This window comes from Pteropus medius, unplaced genomic scaffold (genome assembly GCF_902729225.1).
Source record: "Pteropus medius unplaced genomic scaffold, Ma_sr-lr_union100, whole genome shotgun sequence".
NCBI classification, from domain to species: domain Eukaryota; kingdom Metazoa; phylum Chordata; class Mammalia; order Chiroptera; family Pteropodidae; genus Pteropus; species Pteropus medius.
The window spans coordinates 69,585-96,010 of NW_024350921.1; the positions used below are offsets into that span (position 1 = coordinate 69,585).

The following is a 26,426-nucleotide window of genomic DNA, read 5'->3' on the forward strand; positions in this document are numbered from 1 at the left end:
TTGCCCTGTCCTGCATCACTCGGACTCCTAATTAATATTAACAAACATCACAGAACAGCTCAAATGTCTTTGCTATCAGGCCACTAAGCTCTTTCAAGGGATGAGAAGACAAGGCTGCTCTTCCCATTTCATATCTTGCTAATATTTTGATAACCCCTCACAGAAGCTCATAATAATATTCAGAGAAAGTTTCTACTATTGATTGTTTCTATTTCTTCACCTCTTTTATTAGATGAAGAAAGGGCTGGTGTCTCCACAAGCTGCGGGAAGAATTTCTGAGGGCCTTGGAAGCTACCGTGATGCAGATTCCTAAATGCCAGTGAATGACATTGCAATGAGATCTTGGAGTTGCCTGATGGCCTAATGCTCAGGAACTTGTAAATTTCAATACAGACTGATTTGCTGTGGGGTATGATTAGCTAGCAGCAGAGAACCCATGGCCATTCCTGGGACTTCTTTAGAACTGATAATAACTGGGAAAAACTACAGGAAAACCTAACACTTTTGAACTAAAGAGGAAGAGGGAGGACATAGAGGTTAAAGAACAAGTTTAATTTCAAGATTACTACAAAGCAATAATGATATATTACATTAAATTACATATGACGAATTAGGATAACTGCTAATTAATCTTTCTAAGAAGAGATCTTAGTTCATTTGATTTGATAGAGTCTAAGTGTTCGGAACAATTAGCAGCATGGCATTGCTGTACACATCTTAGATTATCAGTAAACATAGGGAGACCTTGACTTGTGCAGTAATAATGAGCATAAAAGAGTACTACGATACTGAGATACTGAGACGGGGCATCACATGTAAAATTCTTAATCTTTTAGCAGGAAATGAAATAGGACATCTCTTGAAGAGTTTATCTTTTTAGTAAACCCAGTTAAGTTTTCTTCTCTCCTTACTTTGGAAAAAAGACCTTCTCCCTCAAATCTTGATAATTGCCCCAGCGACTCAGATCCTCTGGCTATTGATAAGGGTCATCAGCCCATTATTAGCAGAAATGGTGTTAAGCCCGGCAGGGCCCTTAGAGTCTGAGGGGAAAGGGGACTTTAGGCCAAAGGTCTTTTTCACTCTTTAAGAAATATATTAACCAAGGCTGTTTTTCTTTACTCACTTAATAAGCAAATCAATAATAGAAATTAATAACTATATGATTTAAATAATAAGTTTGTATTTTCTTTTCCTTGTCTAGGGACTGAAGTGGCACTTCAGCAGGAAACCCAAGACCCCACCCTGACTGAGGCAGAAAGGGAAAGAGTTCCATGACACCCCTGTAGGCAGGGACTATGGCCATTCTCAGCAGAAAGCAGATACGGAAGAAGAAACCTCCCTTCCCTCAACATCCATACTAATAATAAGGGGGTTCATGACACTTAGAAAAGAGCTAGGCAGGAAAATTAAGTGGGTTTGGGTCTGCCTGCAAAGACACTGAAGTCATCCTCACCAAGAAGGGTCCCACCCTAATCGGCCCACAATTAAGAAAGCCAGAAGGTATTTTTTAACTCACACAAAGAAACCAGTAGGCAGAGAATTAGGTACCAGTTTAAGCCAGTCACTCTCACCTGCACAATGAAGACCCCCAACGACCTTCAACTCCCCTGAACCTCATACCATCATTATAATAGGATGCATATGCCCAGAAGTTCATTAATATCATTATAACAGACTGAATTCTGGGAACAAACACGCACAGAAAGCAAAATGATGAATCACTGAGTCCTGTCAATCTTAGTTGTCAATCAAGGAAGCCCACTCCTCTAAGAAAAGTAACCACCCACAGCACAAAGGGATAAAAACCCCGAAGGCTTTGTTACCAGGCCTTCTGAGCCACTCTCCCAATCTGTCATTCCTTTCTGCCTTCATTTTGTCTCACAACCAGCCCGGGCTCCAAGATTTCCAACCCTGCAGCTACTCATGACAGTGCTCTCAATACCCTTGCTTCTTTGTTTTTCCATTGCATCACGAGCCTGGATCACTATTAATCAATGTTCTCTGCTTCCCCAAGAGGGCTTTTCCTCAATCTACATGTTTTCCATGGTCAACCTCAGCCGCCTTCAGGTCTGCACTTCCTGGCCATGGTCTGGTGACTCTCCTCTTTACATCTCTAGTCCATTTCTCTTTGCAGTGCTACCTCTACTAACATATTCAATGGGCACCTCCTCATCCCCCCAAGAAGACTAAACCTACCATCCTGCCAGATGCTCAAGCCAGGGACCTGGGTAACATCTTCTACGCCCCATTCTGCAAATTAGTCCTTGGACACTTTTTGCTGTGACCTTTTCTCCATTTCCATCACACCTTCTCTGAGTCCAGCCATACTATCTTCAACTTGGAGCTTAGTGACCACCACTGACATGGTCTCTTGCCTTTCCTTCAGTCTCCTGCCATTACCCCACTTTTGCCTGAGTGTCCATTCTAAATTACAGATCTAATTTTGTCATCACTGACTAAAGTTCTTCACTATTCGTACTGCCCTCATGAACAGGTCCAAACTGGAGTCGGCCAGAGATCTGTGCCATAGATGCCACACGACTGGCCTCAGCTATGGGTCCAGTCACAACCCACACACCCAGCCTTTCGCACTGCTGAACATTTTCTATTTGACTATTCTATCATGATGAACTCGAGCCTTCCCGAATAGGCCATATGGCTTTATTCAGTGCGTGCCCATGCCTGAGACAGCTTCCCTGGCCACTTTCCTGTGTCAGAGAAACAGGGATCTTCTTAGGATACCGCTTGACTCCTTCGAGGCTGTGTTAGGTTTCTTCTTGGCCCCACCCTCTGTACCTCTGTTATAACAATTGCCACATATGCTCCTGTCAGAAGAGCTATGCCTAATCTGGCTCTGTACCTTGTACTATCAGACTCGTGGGACATTACAGAGCCATTAGGTGAATATGGAGGAATGAGCTTGTATCGTAACTGCAACTCTGAATTTTAAGGGCTATTTTGCCCTTGGATTCACAGCAAGAACCAACATTCTTATTTTTGAAAAGCAAAACTGAAATAGCTACTAATACTAATCAAGCAATAATGGCAGGACTTCTTTTATGTTTACTCTTGTACCCTTGAGACATTTATCTTGATGTTCTGTTTAAGGAGATGCTAATCGATGCTTATTTTTTAAATGACTCTAACTTATCTCTTAAATGTAAATTAAAAATGTGAACCCAAACATTGGAGAAAAAAATTCAGCAGAAAGACATTTAGGTATTGCCTTCTCTTCTGCCTTATAACAAGTGATTTTCTGAGGTACATGAAATATTATTTTTTCCCACAAACAAGAAATCTCAAACTTGTTCACATACCAGAGCCACCCAGAGGGCTTGTGAAAACACAGGTTGCTGGGCCTCATTCCCAGAGTTTCTGATTCAGTAGGTCTTGGATGGGTTCCCAGGTGATGTTGACACTGCAGGCTCAGGGGCCCACAGCTTTGAGAACTGCTGCCCCAGGAATTAAGAAACACTCTTAAGATTTAGCGCAACTTTAGAACCTTGTGGCAAAACAGTAGAGTTTTGCAATGGAAACAGTTAATCAGTTTGTTAACCTATTAAGTTTGCTCTGCTCACAGTCAAAGAAGCTAAATCTTAACCCCATAGATTTTACCTGTGTGTCACTGGTCACGGACAGTAACCTGGGATTGGAATTTAGTGGGTATTCTTCACACTACTCTGAAAAGACAAGAGCCACTGAGAAGAAGTGACGTGTATCATTTGAGGGCAGGAAATCTGTGTTTAAAACCCCACAGATTGCTATAATTGTCTTTTTTTCACTGTTTGATTATGCAGAAAATGTGAGGGCATTCTATTAAATTTTTGTCCCTGGACTTTTCTTTCTGTACATTTCTCACGGTTGGGCTTGTCTGACTGTGGAGACCCATACTCCTTGGGATTGAGATGCTGAGACGGTCACCTTCAGCCACTCACCAGAGTGGCCTTCTGGAGAAAGCTATGCAAGAAAAGCGTGCTTAACGTGTACAAGTTTTCGCTGCATTTAACCAACTTCCTCATCAAGGAATATCATATCCACAAGCACCTGTGTCTGTGTTGTCCCTGGCCGGCCCCACAGAGGGGTGAGTGGAGTGACAACATTTAGTTAATTGCCTCTCAGACAGCATTTCATTTTAATCCTTTACATTTTGCAAGATAATTATAGATCTGTAAATCTGTCCCCAAACGATGCTGAATGTAATAAAACCTTATGATGAATACACAACCATGTTATTAGGTCCAGTAACTCTTCTACCGGTCCTCCTTCCCTTTCGTCTGCTCTTCTCATTTATCCTTTCCTTAAGTCATTCATGCATACTTCCAGTAGTTCGTTGAGATCTTAGCCTCTACTAAGCACCGTATGCTAGTGCTGGGTGTAGGCTTCTGAAGGAGACACAATTCCACCATCAAGGAACTTAGAGTTCACTGGGGCAGGCAGGGAAGAAAGAGGCCAACAGGTTATTAGCCGGAGTAGAGCTGGCTAGTGTTAGGGTAAGTGTAAGCAGTGGGTACTATAAGAGCTCATAAAGGAGGCTCTGAAGGTAAACTGGAGGGGAATGGTCAAGTTACACCTCAGACCAGACCTGAAGGGTAATAAGCACTATCTCAGTGAAGGTGGGAGTTGAGATTCCAGGGAGTAAAAAACAGGTGGGAAAACTGGCGGTGAGAGACGTCATGTCACCAGGCAACTTCAGGTTCTCTTTGCTCTGTGCCCTGTGGTGCCTTAAATTGACCTCTATTCTAGACTATTCTAGACTCTGGAATAGGGACCAGAGGCAGGGGACAATCACACATGGCTAGTCCATGCTATGTATGGCTGCTTTGCATTTGCTGTTTCATTCAAGCTTCCACAAAACTGTCAGGTGGCCGTTACTCTCATTTTCCTGAGGAAATGGGGCCCAGAGAAGTTAATTAACTCGCCCAAGACCACACAGTTTATAAGTGGCAGAGTCTGAGGCCAAAGGACTTTTTCTTTCCACTGGTCCACATTGCAGCCTCCCTCATGTTTAGGAGGTAGGGCTGTTTTCTTATTCATCTTCAGTCATAATGCAGTGCAGTAAATTTTTATTTAAACAAAGTATGCAAGTATCATAGAGCATTCTCTTCTAAATTCGTCACTTTATATGTAAAGAAATGAAAGCCAGAGAAGTTTGAGGGTTGGCCCAAGGACATGGGGCAAGCTGCGTTATCAACTTATTTACATCGCCGACTAACTAGGAATCTGATTGTCTTTTCTGCTTCTTCCATAATCAAGAGCTAATAGAAAGAGAAGATACGAGGGGAAATTCTAAAATAAAATAAGATCATAAGGAAACAGAGCGAAGCCCTTAGATTCCCTGGAGGAAGCAGGTTTAGGAAAATTTACTTCCAGATACACCTATCTCGCTCCTGGGCAGGAATAGATGACAATGCACTTGACACTGTGTGTGTTTGTATGCGTGTACATGTGTGCATGTGTGTGTATGTAGTTATGTGCACCTATGTGTCAGTGATTTGGTGTTTTGGTGAATTTCTCTTAGGACTATCCAAGCTGCTCCCTCTGCCATGGACATAAGCAGAAAAACGAAGGTGATTTTAACCCTAGGTTTAAAGGGGCTTAGCTCTTAGATGTGCTCTTATGCTGCCCACAACCTGCCTCTCTATCTTCCTGGGCAATTTTGCACACAGTGAGATCTGTGGCAGCGAGATCATCGGGCCCAGCCTAGAAGTGCCAGATTTCGTTCTGAAAGTCATACAAAGCATTGGTCAAGAAAATTTCTTCTATGTCATCCATTTTGGGGTGTTGAATTTGGCGTTCCTTCAGCACCATTGGGAAACAGTATTCTCAATGAAAATAAACAAAAGAAAGTCAAAAAGAGAGGGCAAAGTATTTTATTTCAGTTGATGCAGATTGTCTCAGAAGACATTTTCAGAAAGTAAGCTGTAAAAAGAAAGATGCAAACTTGTTCAATCTGGGGAAAATTCTAGGTGCCAGTTGGCTGGGAAGGAAATGCCTCTCTGGAGAAAGTGTTGTGATTTATGTGAGGTGCTGTTGCTGTAGCCTAGGCACTATCTGGTTCTGTTCAATCACGTCATGAGGAAGTACAGTGGGAGATAACATTGTGTGTTAACACTTGGCTTACCGCAAATGATTCACTAGGAGACCTGAGAACACATCCAGTCGTGCCTGGGTAGAGTTGTATTCTGTCTTTCTCCTAACTGGGTTAAAGGCCCTAAAACAACTTAATCGGTCACGGGGGCTGGGGGTGGGTGGGTGGGTACATTTTCCTTTCCTTTTCTTTCCTTTTGCCTTCCTTCCCTCCTGCTTCTCCTCCCTCTTTGCTTCCTCTTTATAAATGAATCTTCAGTAGCAACTGGCACAATTTTACTGCGGTATTTTTTCTCCTGAAAATTTATTTAAGTATTCTCTTGGGGGAGGAGAGGGGAGGGGAGGAAGGGGAACGGCTGAAGCGTTTGTGCCTAAGGGTGATCTACACTTCCCCTGTATTTTTAGGATCTTCATTTCAAAATGATCTGACAGCTTGTCCTTTGACTGTGGTGAGAGGAGGAGTGGGGAAGATATGGCTGAGAGGGCAGGATAGAGCTAGTCCTGTGTGTTGAATGGCCCACAGGCTGGCCATCATTCTGGCCCCCGCAACAATGCCACTGACTAGGCAAAACAGAAAAAAAACCACTCAAGTCACTCTCTACAAACGTCTTACAACCTGACTAGTATCGTCCCAGACTTTGAAGTCTGTGACTCACAGCAAACTGCTCCAGCATTTGCCTTTGAGACCTTGACTAAATTGTATCTCTTGGGTCAGTTATAGTGCTGAATATGAAAAACAGCCCCAACACAATCTGTTAACTATCTCAGACTACGTTTTCCTTTCCATAGGGTCTGTGACTATGTCATATATCGCTCACTGATCTGAAGTTTGATAATCCAGATCTCCTCGCTCTCTTCCCTTCTCTTGGTTCTAATTAATCTTCAGTAGTAACTACCATAGGAGGTTCTAGAGAAATGTTTGTGTGATTAAAAAGAAAAAGATGTTCTATGAGGAACCGAGCATCCTACAAATTAGTCTTATATTTAACCTCCCACGTTTGTAACCAGTGTACTAGAGGCTAAAGGAGGAGGTCGACTTCCTACCTTAATTCTGAAAGCCTCCCTGCCCAAGGCCACACCCTAGGCCTTCTCAACGGGACTAGTGCCATGAGCCCCCCATCCCTGTTCCCATACACGGCCTGTCTCTACACTTCGCCCACAGTGGACATGTCAACATGCTGGCGTGAATAATACACCGCCATCTTTCTTAGAGTCTTCAGTGGCTTCTCACTGCTTTTAGAATAAAGACTAACATCCTCCGCATGACTGTCAAGACACTGATGATCTGCCCTGCCTGTTTCCAGCTTCGTTTTCTCGGCGACTCCCTGAACTCATTGCACTTCCCCTCATAGCCCTTCCTTATAGTCTTCAAACAGGCACCACATCTTTCCCGCCACGAACCTCTTCCTGAGTCCCCCCGCTCAGCCCATCCTCTTTTCCTAGTTAACACCAAAGAATGCAAGCTTCAGTGCCCAGGAAGGGCCGCTTCTCCTTGGGAAAGCCAATTCTTCAAGCTGCCATCATTCTGCATTCTCCCATCATTGCTCCATTCTCTAAAAGAACTGCAGCCTTTCCCCCACAACACTCTCTTCTGTGACTATGTGTGTGGGTCCTTACTTTTCTGACGTCTCATGCACCAGACAGAGAAGTTGGTGTTCAATCAGGAATGAATGAATGAACGTAGCTGTTTCTAGGAAGAAAGAAACACTGTAAAATCATCCTTTTTTGGCTTTTGACACATACAGGTATATGGGGGAGAAGGCGTGCTACAATCGCCTCATCTTAGCTTGTTGCTCAAGTACAGAATCCCCCGGGGTAAGTTTTCTTTCTTGTGTCTCTGCTCCTATGTTTGATCCCTCCTTGCTTGAGCAGGTGGAGATTTGGTCAAGTTGCAAAACAATGTGTTTTACTGATGCGAGAGAGCTTAACAGGGAATTAAGAGACTTGGGAGTCCAAAGAGATTCTGCCCTGGAGCTCCAGTGGCCAGGTTCTCGTCCTATGCCACAAGAAAGAATTCAAGAACACAACAAATAACAAGCCAGAGACCGCAGATTTTATTAAAGTGAAAGTACAAACTTAAGAGAAAAGTGTGGGCAAACTGAAAGTGAGCCACCCAAGCTGTCTGGATCGTGGGCTTTTGTTTTCTTGGAGGGAGGCAGTGCCTGAAGACTTGAAAGGAGGATGATATTATAGTGACATTACGGTTAGTCAAAGCTAAAGAAAGACAAGGAAAAGACTCAGAGCCTTATCCCCAAAGGGAGGGTATGTCCCAAGGTTATCCATCCTGCCTCCACTAGGCCTTTGTTTTGTTTTTTGTTTTTTTGGTTTTTTGGTTTTTTTTCCCTCATGCCACCTGGAAGGAAGGGGGCAGCCCAAGGCAATCTATCCTGTCTTCTGCCTTTGGTCTGTTTCTCACAGAGCGAAAGCAGGGAGAGGGTTGAGTAAGGGACAAAGGAAAAATTCCAGAGCCGGATCCTGGAGTAGAGAGGAAAGGTCCCTAGGCTAACTATCCTGCCTCATTACCAGCTAGGCAGCTGTTCACCCATAACCTTAATTATGTATTCCAGTTGGCATGTAATTTTCACCAGAGTTTTGGAAGCCCGAACATAAAAGTGACTTGCAGATGATTTTAAAACCCACAGCCCTGTGAAATCTAGTATATCAAAGTTTAAAGTTTAAAACCCTTTGATATACTAAAACTCAAAGTCACTATGTTTAATTCCCAGCTAGAAAGGAAAAAGGAAAGTGAGTTTAAACAAATGAACATACAAACAGTCCATAATATAGTTTGTGATTTGAACCCATATCTGAACCTTTCTTTGAACCATTTTTTACTACTTCCATCCCATATGCAACAAAATTATTTTCCATAGTCGTCATGAATAGCAACGAGTAATAAAAAATGGTCAGTAAAGAACTGTAGTCAGTGATTCAACTTTGGGTAGACTCACTCCAGTAAAAAATGATCGGACTGAGTCGATTTCAATAAAACTAAAATGTTTATAAAAAGTACGATTCAGTCAATTACAAAATTATACACCACTGATGTAATGTTTCATTTTCTTGATTCATTCTCGAGTTTTAAAACAAATAATTTATAATTACAGAAGACAGTAAATTTTAATTTAAAAATTTTATTCAAAATCAACAAACTATTTTATGAACAAAACTTTGCACTTACTAAACAAAAATTTGACGCCTCACAGTTTGCACTTCTTTAAATTTCAGTATTTTAAATTCTGAATACAAACAAAAACTCTAAGGAGTCACATGGAATGACAGAGCTGGAGATTCAAGTTCTGCTTTGATGTCTTTACAATCACTGTGCTGCTATCATTGTTATTCTGAATCTACTTAGTTTATTAAAACATCTTACTTCTTACTTCAGAAAAAAACAGTTGAGAAAATGAGCATTAGACATGGTCCTGTATATAAAAGAAGTTGGTACATGCTTCAAGTTGGTACGTGAAGTTGGTAATAATCACAGAGACAGCTGGTACCACAATCGTGTGCATTCACAATGAGATTTCAGAGATTCTTTTGGCCAGGGTTGAAGGACTGAAGGTAGCATCTGCATTTTTGTGGTCCATCTTTTTATTTATGCCTTACTCAGAGTTCCATGCAGAAGTTTATTGAGGTTCCTTCCATCTTTTTCCTATAGATTTTATCAAATCTCTCATTCTGAGCCACAGTGAAGTGGCTTTTCCAATCCCCCACAGTTCCTAGAAAAAGAAAGGGATGGGAGTATCACTCTCTGATTGAATAAAGTTCTGGTGAGCTGAATAGAGTGCCTCACCTCCACTTTCCTTTCAATGGATATCTGTCCACTTGTAGCTCTCTGCTTGAGAAGTAGCACTACGATGCTGTGTAGGGTGTGGGCTCCTAAATTGGGAAGACAATTGACCCTAAGGAGCTGGTGACCTGGCCCCAAAACTTCACACAATGGACTACTACACAGACAGAGAAAAGTATAAACTACTGATACATAGCCACATGGAGGAACCTCAAAACATTACATTGAGTAAAAGACACCAGACACAAGAAAGAACACATTGTATGATTTTATTTATATAAAATCTAAGAACAGGCAAAACCAATCTGTAATGATAGAAATTCAAAAAGTGGTTGTCTCTGTGAGTAAAGATTGACTGAAAAGGGGCACGAAGAGAAACCTCTGGGGTAATGAAAATGTTTAATATCTTGATTGGGGTGCTGGTATTACATAGGTATATTTATCAAAACTTATTGCACCGTACCCTTAAAAGCTGTGCATTTTTGTATGTAAACTACATCTCGATAAAAAAGACTTTGGGGAGAAATATGAATGAGATAGTTTTTTTGTTTTTTTGTTTGTTTGTTTGTTTGTTTGTTTGTTTTGCCAACCAGCAGCGATTAAAATACTTTTAAAAAGGGAAAATACCCTTTTTCTTAGCAATGTTTCTTTTGGAAAACAATGCAGCAGAAATAACAGTGTCACGACATAAGAACCTATTCACAAAGATGTTTACTGTAGCATTGTTCATAGAGACAAAAATGTGAAAACAACCGTATGGTCTACCATTAGGGGAATAGTTGAGTGAAGTATGATGTATCCATGCTTTCATACAACATGAGACCACTAAAAACAGTGAGCTACATGGACCTACATGCCTTGCGTTGGAGGGATACCTGATATTCTGGTAAATGAAGGTGTATATGACCACATTTTGTCTTTCTGGAAGCAAGCTTTCATTGTGGTATATGTCTTTGTGTATGTATGAGTCTGAGGGAAGGAGAATCAATAGAAAGATGAGTATGTATGTGTCTGTAGAAAGGCTACTTGCCAAATCATTACTGTTGATTATTTGAAGAGGAAAGAAATGGAATTGTTTGGTTTGTTTCGGTAGCAAAGGATCATGTTATAGACTAGGAAATCCAAGAAAATAAATTCAATCACATGTTTAAAGAAAAGAAGTTCAAAGCAGTATGCAGGCAATGGTTCAGTGTTGTGAAAATAAAAAAGTCTATGTTTCTCAAACAGAGAGGGAGGGGACGTCCACACCATTGACAGTTACTTCTGGAGAGCCGAGTTTTGGTGAAGAGAACTTTTAAAATATAATGCGATATTGATCTAAATTTTACAATGATGTGTATTAGTTTTAAAATTAACATGCGATAAAGGTTTTTATATTCCTTAGAAAATATTAGCAAGGGCAGTTAGAATTCCTCTTTTTGGAACTGGAACTCCGAAACGTTAAGAGAATGAGGTGGTTCTCTGCAGTAGTTGTGGCTGAAAACCGTGATGAGGGACAGGTTTGGGCCATGGTCAAGACCAAGTTGTGAGTGGAAACTGAGACAGCAGAAGCTGTAAGGTAGAAAAGAAAAGGGTACAATGCAGAGAGGGGAAGAAGCAGCTGGTCAGCAGAGAAAGGCATGCATAGCAGATATGTAGAGAGCAGCTGAATCCTGTACGTGGCGGTGTGTCAGAGCAAAGAGCCGGAATCCGCTGCTGCCTCTGGGGCCTGGATGCCAGTGAGGCCTGGACCAAGGGTGGCTCCTGCTCTTAACTGCCTTTGAGACTGCATCTCCTTGTTGCTTCACAAGACTCCTCCCAGCAAGCCCCTCATTTTGAGGCTCACTTGAGGCACTTTCTGTTCCTTGCCACTGAATAACCCAGAGAGCTACCCTCTGTAACAAGATCAAACCCTTGACCTTATTAGCTGCAGATATTATCAATAGTGTAAATGTATTGTCTTGAAATTAATAAAACTTAACATCTTGCTGAAAGGCAAGCAGTATGTTACTAGATAAGCTGAGCAGTTGATAATACTTATAATTACATAGTATTTCAGAGCCCACAAACCTTTTCTCATGAAGGGGGAAATGGACTGGTCCAGGATAGATTTGGGAACTGTAGAACGATTTGTCATGGGATTTTCTTTCATTTTCTCAAATGATGTCTCCTGGACAATTTTATCCAGTATTGTCTCATCTAAATTCTTTCCCATGAACTGCATAACCTTCTGAATTTCATGCTTTGGGTCCTGTGGTGAGGGTAACATTGCATTGGAAGGAAAGAGAGTATCAGAAAGACACACTTACGTTCTTCAAGGTCTCCCTCCCAGAAGTCCTGAAACAGCTTAGAATTTCTCTGCACCAGGGTCCGAAGCAGTTCTTCTGAAAGGCCTTACTCACCTTCTTTATGTCCTCATAGAAGAGGAAGAGAATCTGATATCTGTCTTTCATCTCCCACCATCCTTTCACGTGGTCATACCAGGAACCCCAACACACTGTAACAGACACAGGAAATAGAACAGTCCTATATAGGGATCATACAAAATCTTCCAATAGTTAGGAATTTTATTTACCCGAAGTGTGTTGAAGACAGAGGAAAAGAAATGGTGGATCCTAAGAGTCCTGATCTATTTGATTTGGAGGGTGATGTAGAATGGGATACCATGGGGTGATTTATCCCACATGCTACCTGAAGTGGCTTCATATTGATGATGCATAATCACATTGGCCTCAAAATGGAACAGGGATAGTCTTTGGAATGAGGATGACTCTACAGGTAAGGTGACCCAGAATAAAGGCTTTCAAACCAAATGGGAGATATTTACTTGGGCTGTGGATATCCGCGATGAGAGCAGCCAGTCCAGCCAGTCTAAGTCTGTGTTAAAACTAGTTTGCCTAATGAGTGAGGCATCGACCGTTTAGGAAATCAAACTGTTAGGTGTGATCGAGCTTAGATGGAGTGGGGATGCCAGGATGTGAAGGACTGTCCTTTACCTTTTCCACTGATGAAGGTTTCGAAATATTCTTCCCAGGTACCAGGGTCAGGAAGCATTTGATTCATCCTTTGGAAATGGTAGTAGGAAACCATACAGTCTTTGGCATTTCGAGCGACATAAAGGAACTTGGAGGTAAGAAGAGGGGTAAGTGAAAGACAATTGTATAAAAAGCGGTTTTACACAGGGGGAGCCATGCTGAGGGTGGCTGTGCACATCAGGCTCAGCTCTCCTGTGCTGGCAATTCATCTTGGCCTTGCGACCTCCCTCTCTCCTCTGCCTGTCCCTGCTTTTCTGCTAATTCTGCTCTCTCATCCTAATTCGGTCCTATGAAGTAGCCTGGCTCCCGCTTGCCCCTTTGGTATCGGAGTACAATCTTTCTCTAGAAACTGTGACCCACCATGAGCCTAAAACACTTTCGCATGCATACTGATGATCTTCCTAACACCTTCATCTAGGTTTCCCAGAGGAGCGGAACAGCTTTGTGGTGAAGAGTTTTGGCCATGTAGCAAGAAAATAGCTATGATTTTTTTTCTGGCCTCATAAATGCTATTATTCCCATCTCTAATCACATCAGCTCTTCCCCTACAAAGCATCCCTGTAGGTTTCATTTGGACCACAGTTTTGTGTCCTTGTACCCTCCCAGCCTTTCAATTTAACCACATTTGACCTTTTATCTCCTTGTGGCTTCTAGATACTCAACTCACATTCTAGCAGCATTAATCTCAAAGTGGCCTTGTTGACTAGCCATCCCATGACTAGCCATTTCAAAGCTGTGGGGGTTTTTTTGTTTGTTTTTGTTTTTGTTTTACCCTAAAATGGTGGGAATCTTTTTGCCCTTTAGGGCAATCTTTTGGCAATGTCTGGAGACATTTCTGGTTGTTACTCGGGGGGCGGGGGTGCTACTGGCCTCTAATGAGTAGAGGACAGAGATGCTGCCCAACATTCTACAATGCACAGGACAGCCTTTCCCCACTCCTAAGAATGAACTATCTGGTCCAAAATGTCATGTCTTTTATTTTCTGTATTCTGATGATTGACATCTTAGGGCCTAATGGACCCTGGAGGAGCTGCCCCTGCCAGGGTCAGCCTATTCTTTGAGATAGTCTAACAAGTCACCATCAAGCTCAGTTTTCAAATGCAAACCAACCGATCCAGAGCCCATACCTCAACCACCTCCCTTACTGGGCTCTCACACCCTGGGCCACTATCTGCCTGCTCTAATCACTCCCGGACAGGACCAGACAACTAGGGACAGCCCCGGGGCCCACTGAAATTATTCCAACTAGCCAGTCCTATACTGCTTGCCGGCCTCACCTGTCCTTCTTCGGAAACCACGGTAAAGGCGCTCGCTCCCGTTTTACCCTCACTCCCTTTCCTCCTGCCCGACCCCCGGTGCTTCCTTGTGTGGGTCCTGCAGAAAACCTGAAATTCTTAATCTTTTTAACTTCTGGTCGGCTTTCACTTCATTGCTGCTTGATAATCACTTTATTAATTCTTATTTTGTTACTTCTCTTATTTTTCATCTCTCTTCTCTTTTCTCTCTGCGAACCTTTATCCCATCCCCCTCTCCAAGTTTATAAATTCTCTTTTCAGCTGTATATATTATTCACTTTAACCTATCCTTGAGTATTTCAGTTAAGCCATTGTATGTATTTTCAGTTACAGAGATCCTGTTTGTTTATTTAATAAATTTAATAAATAATTCTTTAAAAATAGTACCTTCTTTTGTTTTTAATTTTTAATTCAATCTTTTATTTCTTTATACAACATAAATGTTCTTCTTTTATTTCTATATCTGATAAATTTATTATCTGAAATTCTTAAGGTCTAATTCTGCTTTTGTTCTTTCTGCAGACTCTTTCTCATGCCGGCTTGTTCCTTTGTGTATTTTTTAAGGTGACATGATGGCTCAAGTGGGAACACCGCGCTGCCCAGTAGAAGCTCTAGGGAGGATTCTGTGTTTGTTTCTTCTAGGCATCCTGGGGACACTGACAATGGGAACCACGTTATGCAAGTTTTTCAGCTTACGGAGTCTTGGACAATGCACGTACAAGTTTGAATCTAATCCTTGAGAGAGAAGGCCTCTGGCTACACATTCTCAGGGGCGCTAAGAGCCCAGGTCAAGACAGAGAGGTTTCCTTGGCCTCCTCTGCCCATCCACTGAGGATGAAGCCTTCAGCAGTCCCAGCTTCTGTTCTGCACTCTCTATATAGTTCCTTTTGCTCTCGGCTTTGACACTGCCCCTCTGCTTTTAAAGCTAAAGTTGCTGGATTATCCAGGTCAACAAATCTCCCTAGGACAACTATAGTCTCAACTATAATCTCAATTTCTCTCTGAATTTCAGCTCTCACGTCATTTTTTAGAATTTAGGAATTTCTCTTACTTTATCTTGATCTCAGTTATGCATTTAAAAGGAAAACTTGGAATATGTTATGCAGCTTTCCCAAGCGTTTTGTACAAAAGGGTTTCAGGATATCTAGTCTGCCATAATCCCGGAAATGGATTTTTCCCTTATTCGACTTCACCGAAAGGACTCAGGTCATTTGATGTGAATCCTCTCAACTGTGCTACTGTTCCCTAGAAATACATCTTTCTTAACCCTCTTTCCCTCTCATTTCCACCTCTGAGAAAACAGTGCTCCACTTTCTTACCAAGGCTGGCTGACGGCTCGGTTTGTACACTTGACTCTGTTCACCCCACAGCCACTCATTCATGGCTCGTTCAGCAAACATGTTTTCATGTCCCCTATGTGCCAGGGGCTGATTCGGCACAGGAGTGCAGAATAGATAAAGTCCGAGAATAAATAAAACTAGAAGCCCAGAGTCTGCTAGAAGCTGAAGCCAAGTGCCCCCTTCAAACACACCACTCCATCTACTCAACCTTTACATAATATTAAGGGTTTTTTCCCCTCTCTCTTTATTCTCTGATGTATTATATGAGTCTTCCCATTGCCCGCAACCTAGGGTGATCACCCCCTCCCCATCCTTTCACAGCCAAACTTATGGAAATAGCAGTGAACACTCACCGTCTCCCCAAGGTCTCTAGTTCTCTCCAAAAATTCAGTTTAACTTCTGGCTATTTTTTGTTTGAAACTGTTCAAGTGAATATCCTGCTGGATGTAAACTTTACATTTTTTTCCTTATTGGTGATAAACTCTCGACACCTCCCAGATAGTGGAGAAGTAAAAATGATGATGTATGTTCTGAATCGAGGTGGGGAGAATTTGCTCTCAGGAGACTTACCCGCTCTCCTGTCCCCAGTGAGGGGTGGGGTGACTGTTGCTGTCTTACCTTGCAGTTGTTTTTCCAGAAAGACGGTGGCAACAGCTGAGTGGGAAGGTGAGTCCTTAGTGTCCGTGGAGAGGGCATTGCTCTGGCTTTTTCTACACCTTTAAAGTAAGTCAAGAGGAACCACCTGAGCAGTATAAGTATTACATGGGGAACTTATATTACAGGCTCCATCCAGGTGTAGCGTCACCTGCCTATCTTTCTGCTCGTCTCTTGACTTTCTGTTGGGATTTCATAATGGGATCGCTGATATTACCTTCACTTCTGTAGAACAATACAGCTTGAGAGCAAAAAGGGAGCTTAGAATTAATTTACTCTGTCACTTTAAGGGTGTAGAGACAGAGACTGAGAATGGACAAGTGATGTCTTGTTGAGGCAGAGCCAGCCAGGACCAGAGCACAGGCCTCTGTCACCTCCCAGCCAGTGCCCATCCTCGTGTGCCTGCAGCTGGTGCCCATGTGCCTGGCCCGTGTGCCAGTCACTTGTTTTAACTCTAAAATCCTATACACGTGATGGCATGTGAGTCATGATTTCTTCTCTCTCCTTTAAGACACTTACTGGGTGCTCGTTCTGTGCCATCATTGTGTCAAACTGAGGTTAGAGGAAAAGGCAACTAAGGTACTGAAGACATGGGGAAGGAATCAGAGGGAACAGTGGAGGGTTTTTCTGAAATCCGGAAAAAAGCCTGATAGTAAAGTAACATTTAATTTTAAATGTGCATCAACAAGTTATGTTCTGAAACAACCTTCTACCTCTCTGGTCCTCTGAGCACCAACCTGAACTGATGGAGCAACCAGGCCCTCTCAAGTTAGTGCCTGGTTTCCAAAGATGGGGGCGGGTAGAAAGCAACCTGTGAGGAAGATGCCTCACTCTATCCCTGCCAATCACCCCCGGAGATCTGTGGCCACGTCTGACTTTTAAAAAGCTGGATGCTTTTTGAGGGCATGTTGCTCGAAGGGCTAACTGCCCTCTCCCCACTGTAAATTGGGCTTGCGGTCCATCTGAGCATTAAAGGCTTGGTTATGCTCCGTGCCTAAGAAAGAGGAAGAATCTCTGCCAGATGCCAGTAGAGAGAAGAGGACAAAGCCCTTCACTCTGGGAGGGACTGGTCTGGGGTTGAAGCTCCTGTTACCAACACCTTGAAATGTAAGTGCTCCTGGTGGCCTCAAATTGTTGCTGCTTTTGAGCAGCTCAGATCACGTTTCTCTTTTGCCTAAAATCCTTAGGCAGCATCTAATACCCACAGTGACTTTTCAAGCTGCGTACATGTCCGTGTGTGTGTGAGAGTGTGCGTGTGGCAAGAAGCGGGGGTTGGAGGTGGCAGTGAAGGGATATGCTTCATTCTGGTTTCCTTTTCTTTATTTTATGTGTTGGGAATCCCCAATAACCTTTTTTTAATATTTGAAAAATTTAGTAATTTCTAAAAATCCAGGTAACGTAAAATTTGCCATCTTAACGTTTTTCAGTGTACAGTTCAGTAGTGTTAAGTACCTAAGAGTGTTTTACAACCATTCTCCAGAACCCTTTACATTTTGCACAACTGAAACTGTATGGCGAACACTAACTCCCACTTCCACCTTGTCTCAGCTCCTGACAACCAATTCTCTTTCTGTTTCTTTGACTCTGACTACTCTAGAGACCTCATTTAAGTGGAATCAAACAGTGTTTGTCTTTAAGTGATGGCTTATTTACGTATGTTCTCGAGGTTCATCCATGTTGTAGCATGTGTCAGATTGCCTTCCTTTTGAAAACTGAATAATATTCCATTGTATGCATGTACCACATTTTACTTGTCTATTCATCCACCCATGAACTCTTGGGTTGTTGCCACCTTTACGGTGGCTCCCTAGGGGCCCAAATGAAGAGGGAGTTGAAAAATAGAGAGGTGAGAAGAAAGAAGAAGCAAAGAGAAGAAGAAAGGCTGTGACAACACTGCCCTGAGCATGTTTGCTCCCCACAGGACTCCTGTGTGGGAAGGAGGCTGGTATGCCTGGGCTCTCCTCCTCCTACATGCAGCCCTCCTGGCAGGCTTGGTCCAACTCCAACTTCAGACTTTTTTTGCCAAAGAACCCCTGTAGCAGGGAGAGAGTCTGTGTATTTGGGGTTTTACATAAAGCATTCCACCAATGTTTTCTTTTTCAAATTTAGAGAAATTATACATTGCCCCTTCCCCCGCCTCTCATCAATGCTCCAGAAAAGCTGGTTAGGTTGTCTACTTTCCCTGGCACACTGCCACAGCTGTTCAGCCTCTGGGGCCATTAACATGCCTCAGGCTACAGAGTTCATTCTCAAGCTCGTCCTGCGGAAGAAGGGGAGAATCGAGTCATTTTTGGCCTTCATCTTCTGTACAAGGTATTTGAGGTCTGGCAGGAGAGGTAGATAACAATAGCAGCCTATCAAGTTATCACCTTCTCCAGGAATTGGCCTTTGGCCACATTCCTCTCACTGTGCCAATAGCATCCTATGCCAATCTCTACCAACATACTCACTGCTCGTCATTGTATAGTCTGCATGGGACCATAAATTTATTGCGGGCAAGTGGAGGTATGGCATCTTCTGTGCAGCACAGGACTTACAGTATAAACGTTTGTTGAATCGAAGGGGTCATGCCTACATTTCACCTATATATAGTTCACACACACAGACATATTCGTCTTTTCAAAGTCTTTCCGGTCCTATTCTTATTGCATCGCAGATGAATACCTTTGTTGTCCAACAGCTCTGTGACCAAGAATTGGTGGGAGGGTGAAGGGGGCTTGGGAGGGAGAGTGAGCACACAGGGCACAAGCTCACACAGCATTCAGCACTGTCCACCCACTCCAGAACTCTCCGAGGTGGCTGGTGTACTCGACCCACACCCATTAGTCTGTTTCAGCACCCACCCTCCTCTCCTCAGTGGTACTCCTGACCTCTTAGGGATTATCTATCCTAAAATGAAACTACAACACCCCCATCTGTTTGTGGCTGGAAAGACCACAAAGCCTGTAACTGCTCGTTACCTCTTTGGACACAAGGCACCTTGGTTCATAAAGACCATTTTGATTTCTGCGACGTGTTATGCTGGACTACTGGTTTTTATCCTTTCTTGAAATTCTACAACTGCTGGCATTCACTTGAGAGAAGCTCTATACTGTTGTTTTTATGCTGATTTAGTTATTAGACACTAAAGATACCTCCATAGAAATTATGTTTGGGCTTTTTGTTCCCTCTCTTTAATCCCCCAAATTGTCAGAGGTAAGACAATGGCGCAGGGGCAGAATGTAGAAATAAGATCAAAAACTTGGCTTGGATGAACCAGAGAACACATGGGGTTGTGGGATGAGGGATTTAACCTAAAGAGGTAGTTGGTAATACTTAACACTTGAATAGTATCTACTCTGTGCCAGGAACTGTTCTAAGTTTTTACATATATTAACTCACTTAATCACCACAACAACTCTGTGAGGTAGGCACTAATTCTATGGGCGTTTTGCAGCTGAAGAAACTATAACAAAAGAGGGTAAGTAACTTGATGAAGGTCATGGAATGAGTAGTGGCATCAGGATTTAAACTCCAATTGTCCTTATGAAGACCAAACACAAACAAAACTGGAAGGAGTGTATCACAGTTAAACAAGCAGACAGTGGCCTGTGTGTGTGTCGGGCGGGGAGCGCGGTCAGAGCCCCACAGACAGTTCAGAAGAGGGGCCAGACCAGGCATAGGATTGCAAAGCTGGTGGTCAACAAGGACAGAAATGAAGGATCAGAAGAGCCAGAGGGGATCTTAAGGTCCGGTAGGACCTTAAGGGAAAACAAAAAGACTCAGTGATATTCTAACACAGGCTCTAAATGCATTTTTTGGTCAATTTTCAGGCATTCGCCTGGCTATACTGAGCTTTTTTTTATTTTTATTTTTTAAATTTTTATTTATTTTATTTTATGTTAGTTTCAGGGATACAGTACAATGGTTTGACATTTATGGAATTTATGAAGTGATGTCCCCAATTACTCTAGTACTCATCTAGCACTATTCATAGCCATTACAATAATATTGAATATATTCCCTATGCTGTACTCTACCTCCTCATAACTGTTTTGTGACTACTAATTTGTACTTCTTCGTCATTTCACCTTTTTCATCCAGTCCCCTAAGCCTTCTCCCCTCTGCCTATCACCAGCTTGCTCTCTATCAATGAGGTTATTTCTGCTTTGTTTATTTGTTCATTTTATTCTTTTAGATGTCACATATAAGTGAAATCACATGGTACTTGTCCTTCTCTGTCTGACTTAAAAAATCAAATCCTAAAAAATGGAAAAAGAACACAGGGCGGTGAGGGAGGTGCTCTTACCAGAGGGGTGAGGTGGCCGAGCCCACTCAATGAAGGGGTGGCGGTGTTGAATGATGGCTCGCTGACACTTTTCCATGTCCCCATTTTGTTCAATCATGTCTACAATTTCCTGAATCCATGTTGTTCCTGAGGCCCATAAGGAAAGAATGAGAAGCAGAAACCTTTTAGACAATATGTCCTAAGTGTCTTGAGTAAATGAAGGGGACATGGAAACCGATGGCATTTGTTTCAACCTCCCCTCAGGTCATGATCTTGCTAGCCATGACACATGGACAGCTATGTGGGATACACCCATTGGATCTCTATGGAGAGAGGATTAGCAGAGGCAAAGCCACATGATGCTCTCACTCAGAGCAGATGATGACTGAGCACAGTACACTGGGCCCTCTAGAGCCATTATGCTTGACCCCGGGTAAACTCAGGGATACTATGCATCCTGGGATCCACCGTTGCATAAAAATAAGAAGGAGCAGGTTTCCTCGAATAAGTGCAAACATCTTATCAAGGGAAATTCCAACTGATGTGAGAAGCCCATGCTGACTCAGTAGGCCAAGGTCTTTCTGTCCCCCTGGTCCCATAGTTACCTGATTTAGGGTAAGTGCAGATCAGGAGATCATCTGGCTTGGCCTCAAAGTTCTGGATCTGACTCCAGTTGTCCACAGTTGAGGCCTGCAGGGGGATTCCTGCCACCTCTCTCAGTTGTGGCTGTCTCCCCAACTCTGTGGTCAAGGCCATAGTGTCTTGGATGGGAGGAAGAGTCCTTATGGGGAGGGAATAGAGAGGGTCTTTAAAAATTTGTGGTACAATATACATAACATCAAACTTACTATTTAAACCATTTCAAGTGCAAGCTTCAGTGGTATTAAGTATATTCTTCACATTGTTGTGCAACTATTACTGATGTCCACCACCAGACAACAACTTTACTCATTAAAAAATAACTCCCCATTTTCGTACTTCCAGCCCCTGGTAACCACCATTCTACTTCCTATCTCCAGTTGATTACTCTAGTTACCTCATATAAGTGGATTCATATAATATTTGTCTTTTTGTGACTGGCTTACTTTACTTCGCATAATATCTTTGAGGTCTCCGTGTTATAGCTTGTGTCAAAATTTCATTCCTTTGTGAGAATGAATAATATCCTATTGTGTGGATATAGCACATGTTATTTATCCATTCATCCACACATGGACATTTAGGTTGCTTCCAACTTTGGGCTTTTGTGAATAATGCTGCTGTAAACATGAGTGTACAGATATCGCTTTGAAACCCTGCTTTCAAATCTTTGGGGTATATGCCCAGAATTGGAATTGCTGGATTGTTTAGTAATTCTTTGTTTGTTTGTTTGTTTGTGAAATTGCCATGCCATTTTCCACAGCAGCGGCATTGTTTTTCATTCGCACCAGCAAACATGAGGGTTTCAATCTTTCTACATCCTCACCAACAAAGTTGTTTTATTCTTTTTTAAAATTTTAATTTTAAAAAGGTGTATGAGGCGATATCTCATGCTGTTTTGATTTTCATTTCCCTAATGATTAGTGATGCTGAGCATCTTTTGATGTGCTTATTTGTCATTTCTAGGTCTCCTTCGGAGAAATGTCTACTTAAATTTTGGGGCTGTATTTGAATCTGGTTGTTTATTTTATTGTTGTTCTTTTGAGAGAAACTTTTTAAATGGATAAATTCAGGAATCCAGGAGGAATGGAACACTATTACCCTAGAATAATTGGCTACTGGAATTTCAGAAGGCACTTACTGTTATTTCTAATAAAGATAATGATAATAATTAAAAGCTAACATTTATTAAACACCTCAGTTTGCATGTGCTGGGCTGAGTGCCTTATGTCTGTTAACTCATTCTGACTTTTCATGAAATGAGTGTTAGAACTTTAGAGCTGGAAGGGTTCTTATAAAAAATATAACAGTTAGTGATTATTGGAAACTAATTAACAGAAGCTGGGCCAGCCTTTCCATGGAATGGGTGAGAGAACTGGGTGCCCAATATAGACAGGCCCATTTTCATGGTGGTTTCTAAGCTCAGAGCGAGTTCAGTCTTTTAGGATGAAGACTATATTTTCAGAAAATGAAATAAACTATTTGTAAGAAAAAATTTAAATATAAGAAATAGCTGTGTTTATAATGTCCTAAAAAAGTTATAGTAAACATAGAAAAAATGCTCAAGGTCATTAATCATCAGAGAAATGCAAATGAAAACACAATGAAATATCACCTCACACATATCAGAATGGCTATCATCAATAAATCAAAGAACAACAAGTGTCGGCAAGGACGCGGAGAAAAGGGAACCCTCATACATTGTTGGTGGGATTGTAAATTGGTACAGCCACTATGGAAAACAGTCTAGAGGTTCCTCAAAAAATTAAAAATGGATATACCTTTTGACCCAGAAATTGCACTTCTGGGTATTTATCCAGAGAAAACCAAAACAATAATTCATAAAGATCTATGCACCCCTATGTTCAGGGCAGCACAATTTACAATAGCCAAGATATGGAAGCAACTTAAATGCCCACCAACAGATGACTGGATAAAGAAGTTATGGTTCATATATACAATGGAATATTACTCAGCCGTTGAAAAAAATGAAATCCTACCATTCGCAACGACATGGACAGACCTAGAGATTATTATGCTGAGTGAAATAGGTCAGACAGAGAAAGATGAACACCACATTATTTCACTTATATGTGGAATCTAAGGAACAAAAAGAACAAACTAATCGAAAACAGACTCACAAATACAGAGGATAATCTGGGGATGGCCAGAGGGGAGGGGGTTTGGGAGGCTCGGCGAATGGGGTGAAGGGTTAAAGAAGTACATATTAGTAGTAGATAGATGGTCACAGGGATGGGGAACATGGCATAGAGAATGCGGTGAGCATTAATATAATGGCTAGGTGGAGAGCCAGAGGAGATTAAGAGTAATTAAGGGGATGGTTTCATAAACTATAAATATCTAATCGAAGTACAGTATATTTGAAGCTAATAATAAAATAAAATTTAAAAACAGCAAAAAAAGAAGTTATGGTTTGGACAATACTCCTGAGATTGCTGTGTGAGCAACTTTAGGAGGGAGGAGGGAAAAGAAGCAACATTTCATACAAGCCTTGTATGTTGGGTCGTTTATAAACTTTTCTTTTTTCTTTTAATTCATAGCATAATTTTGTTAAGAAGAAATAATCATCACTGTTATAAAATGGAGTCACATGATCAATAGCTTGCCTATGATTACAGCCAACATCTGTCTAGAAATCCCACATTCCTTCTTAAAAATATCTATCACCCAGGAATTATTATTTTGATGTATTTTAATCTTCTTAAAATATATATTGCGATAGGCAGAATAATGGTCCCCAAAGATGTCCATGTCTTAATCCCCAATATTTTACATGGCATAGCAAAGAGACTTCTCAGGTGAAATTAAGGTTAAGGACCTAAGACTATGAGATCGGGCTGGATTATCTGGGTGGGCCTAATATAACCACGAGGACACTTAAAAGTGGATGAGGGCGGTGGAAGAGCCAGTTAGACTGATGCAGCCACAGAAGAGGCAGAGAAATTCATTAGAAGCTTAAGAGGGACTTATCGTCCCACTGCTGACTTGAAGACAAAGGGACATGAGACAAGGCATGGCCTCTAGAAGCTGAGAAGAAACCTAAGCTGGAGTCAGCCAGGAAAAGCAACTCGGTCCTATAGCCACATGGAACTGAATTCTGCCGACAACTAGAAGACGCTCGGAAGCAATTCTTCTCTAGAGCTTCCAGAAAGAAGCAGCCCTTTCAGTACCTTGTCTTACCAGAGACACCTGTTTTGGACTTTTAACATACTGAAGAGTGAGATAATAAATTTGTATTGCTTTACAATGCTTATTTAGATACTATCAGGCACTGCATTATGTCTGCCCAAGGGACTTTAAGGAAGTGAATTTGGAGAAAAGACCCTTAAAGAAGTGACTGTGTTAAAATGAAGCCATGAGGGTGGGCCCTAATCCAATGTGACTGGTGTCCTTATAAGAGGAAATTTGAGCACACAAGAGACACCAGGGATGCGCATCCATAGAGGAAACACCGTGTGAGGACATGGTAGGAAGGCAGCCATCTGCAAGCCAAAGAGAGAGGCCTCGAGAGAAACCAAACCTGCCAACACCTAGATCTTGGACTTCTAGCAGATGTAAATTTTCAGCCAATTTTACTTTTCTAGATAAAGAATTTGAACTTTACTTTTTAGGCAATAAGATGTCTATTGATATTTATGTGGATGAAAAAGGGGCCACTTACTAAGCCTCACTAGCTCAGGTAAGGCCTGCATGGTGGGTCTAACAAACCCAGACTGAAAACAGTCACAGAAGATGATCTGAACATAAAAATGCCTAACTAAAAGTGGGTCATGGCAGGTAGTCAAGTCCTAGGCTGCAGCTTCCTTGACAAAGGTTAATCTTTACCTTAAGTGAGCCTATTGTCTTTTTGCATCTAAGATGACATACCCTTGGAATGTCAGAGGGATCCCCTTTCTCAGATCCCTCAGGGCACACCAATCGCACCAGAGCACAAGACCACAGAACCCTCACTGTTACCTTGTTCCCGATTACTATGTCTATATGTTATAAATGTTAATCATTAGCTGTCCTATACCACCAATACCAAAGAAGTATGTGTCTCTCTGTTTTACTTTTTATTCAGTCCCGGAGATTTCCCCACTTTGCTTTCTCCTGCCTCCTAATCTACCACCAATGGATTTCATGTAACCTTCCTTATGAATCCTCCTTTGATTCTAATGTATAAAACGAGCCATGAAACTGCCCCTCTCCAGAACATTTTCTTATCCATTCAAATTTTCTTCCCCACAATTGTCAGTTTGACTCAAATAAATTCATAAAAATTCTCTACAGATTTGGACGTTTCTTATGTCAACACTCCCATAGGATCCTGTAGTATTTTGTGTGTAAATTTTATAGTTCTTACTTCACTGTCCTACAATTACTTATCTATATGTCTAGCCCCCTGGAGCATGAGGACCTGGTGCAGTCCCCTTTGCAGGCCCTGCATTTGTCCCAGGCAATTGCTGGAATGAAAGGATGGCCCTTTTCAGGAGAAGAACTAGTCATGGGCAGAGAAGTAGAGCTGCCCCTGGGGAAGGGGAGAGGAAAGAGAGCATATTTGGGATGAAGTCAGTGTGGAAAAGAGAGATGATATTATGGGAGAGGGAACTTTTGGAGATTTTGCCTTAGGAACCTGAATTTCTAGGTCTAACTTTGTTAGGGTGGTATCTGCTAGTTACAAATATCTTTTATTCTATTTTTTAGATTCCTTAAAATATTTTTGGCTTGAGTAAATCAGTCTTATCTATACAGTAACATCTACCTTACTAAAAGCAAAGATTTAAAAAGTAAACTAATGAGTAAACTAATAAGTAAAAGATTTAAGCTATATTCTCACCTTCAAGTTCTAGCTGAAAATCAGCAGCCCAAAAGTCCGACCAAGGGTAGTGAGCACAGAAAGCGTGTTCCAGGGAAGCAGCACAGTTCCCTGGGTACAACGATGGCAGAGGCTCAAACCACCACTGTGTCAGAGGCTCCTGGTACTTTCAGCAGGTAAAGGGCCTTTCGGTTTCAGTGTGGTAGGCTGGATCCGTTGTTGCTTCCAGATCTTAACATAAACAAATTTTATGACCTGGGCTAAGAAGGAGGAACTGTCAATGATTACTCAAATGTGGCCTTATCCACTCTAGAAATCTCAGCTCCACTGAGTTTATGCAAAAATGTCGAGAACACAGGGTTCCCTCTTCTAGGTTCACTGCCCAGGCTGTGTGCACTGGTAACTGAGCTGTGCAGCTCAGGGTGGATCTGGCTGCCATGCCTCCTCCGTCGGACAGAGAATGTAAACCACTGCACTTGTGGGAAAATGGACTCCAAGACCAGATGCATCCAGCTCCA

General features: G+C 42.0%; 1 protein-coding gene and 1 long non-coding RNA gene across 2 annotated transcripts; one reads left to right on the forward strand and one right to left on the reverse strand.

Annotated features, from left to right (window-relative positions):
• The first annotated feature begins 1,710 nt into the window (after window positions 1-1,710).
• Window positions 1,711-15,460, forward strand: LOC120584438 (uncharacterized). The gene is made up of 3 exons (XR_005648034.1): window positions 1,711-4,081; window positions 12,894-12,989; window positions 14,832-15,460. It is a non-coding gene; the product is annotated as an uncharacterized LOC120584438 (long non-coding RNA).
• On the reverse strand, window positions 8,413-26,109 carry LOC120584437 (sulfotransferase 1C2). Its single transcript, XM_039840086.1, has 8 exons — window positions 25,930-26,109; window positions 21,056-21,231; window positions 20,472-20,597; window positions 16,148-16,245; window positions 12,856-12,982; window positions 12,262-12,356; window positions 11,930-12,110; window positions 8,413-9,809 (listed from the first exon to the last, which is right to left on the reverse strand). Exons 2-8 carry the CDS (start codon window positions 21,204-21,206, stop codon window positions 9,697-9,699), a joined length of 891 nt encoding a protein of 296 aa, XP_039696020.1. The 5' UTR covers window positions 21,207-21,231; window positions 25,930-26,109; the 3' UTR covers window positions 8,413-9,696.
• Between the last annotated feature and the right edge of the window lie 317 nt (window positions 26,110-26,426).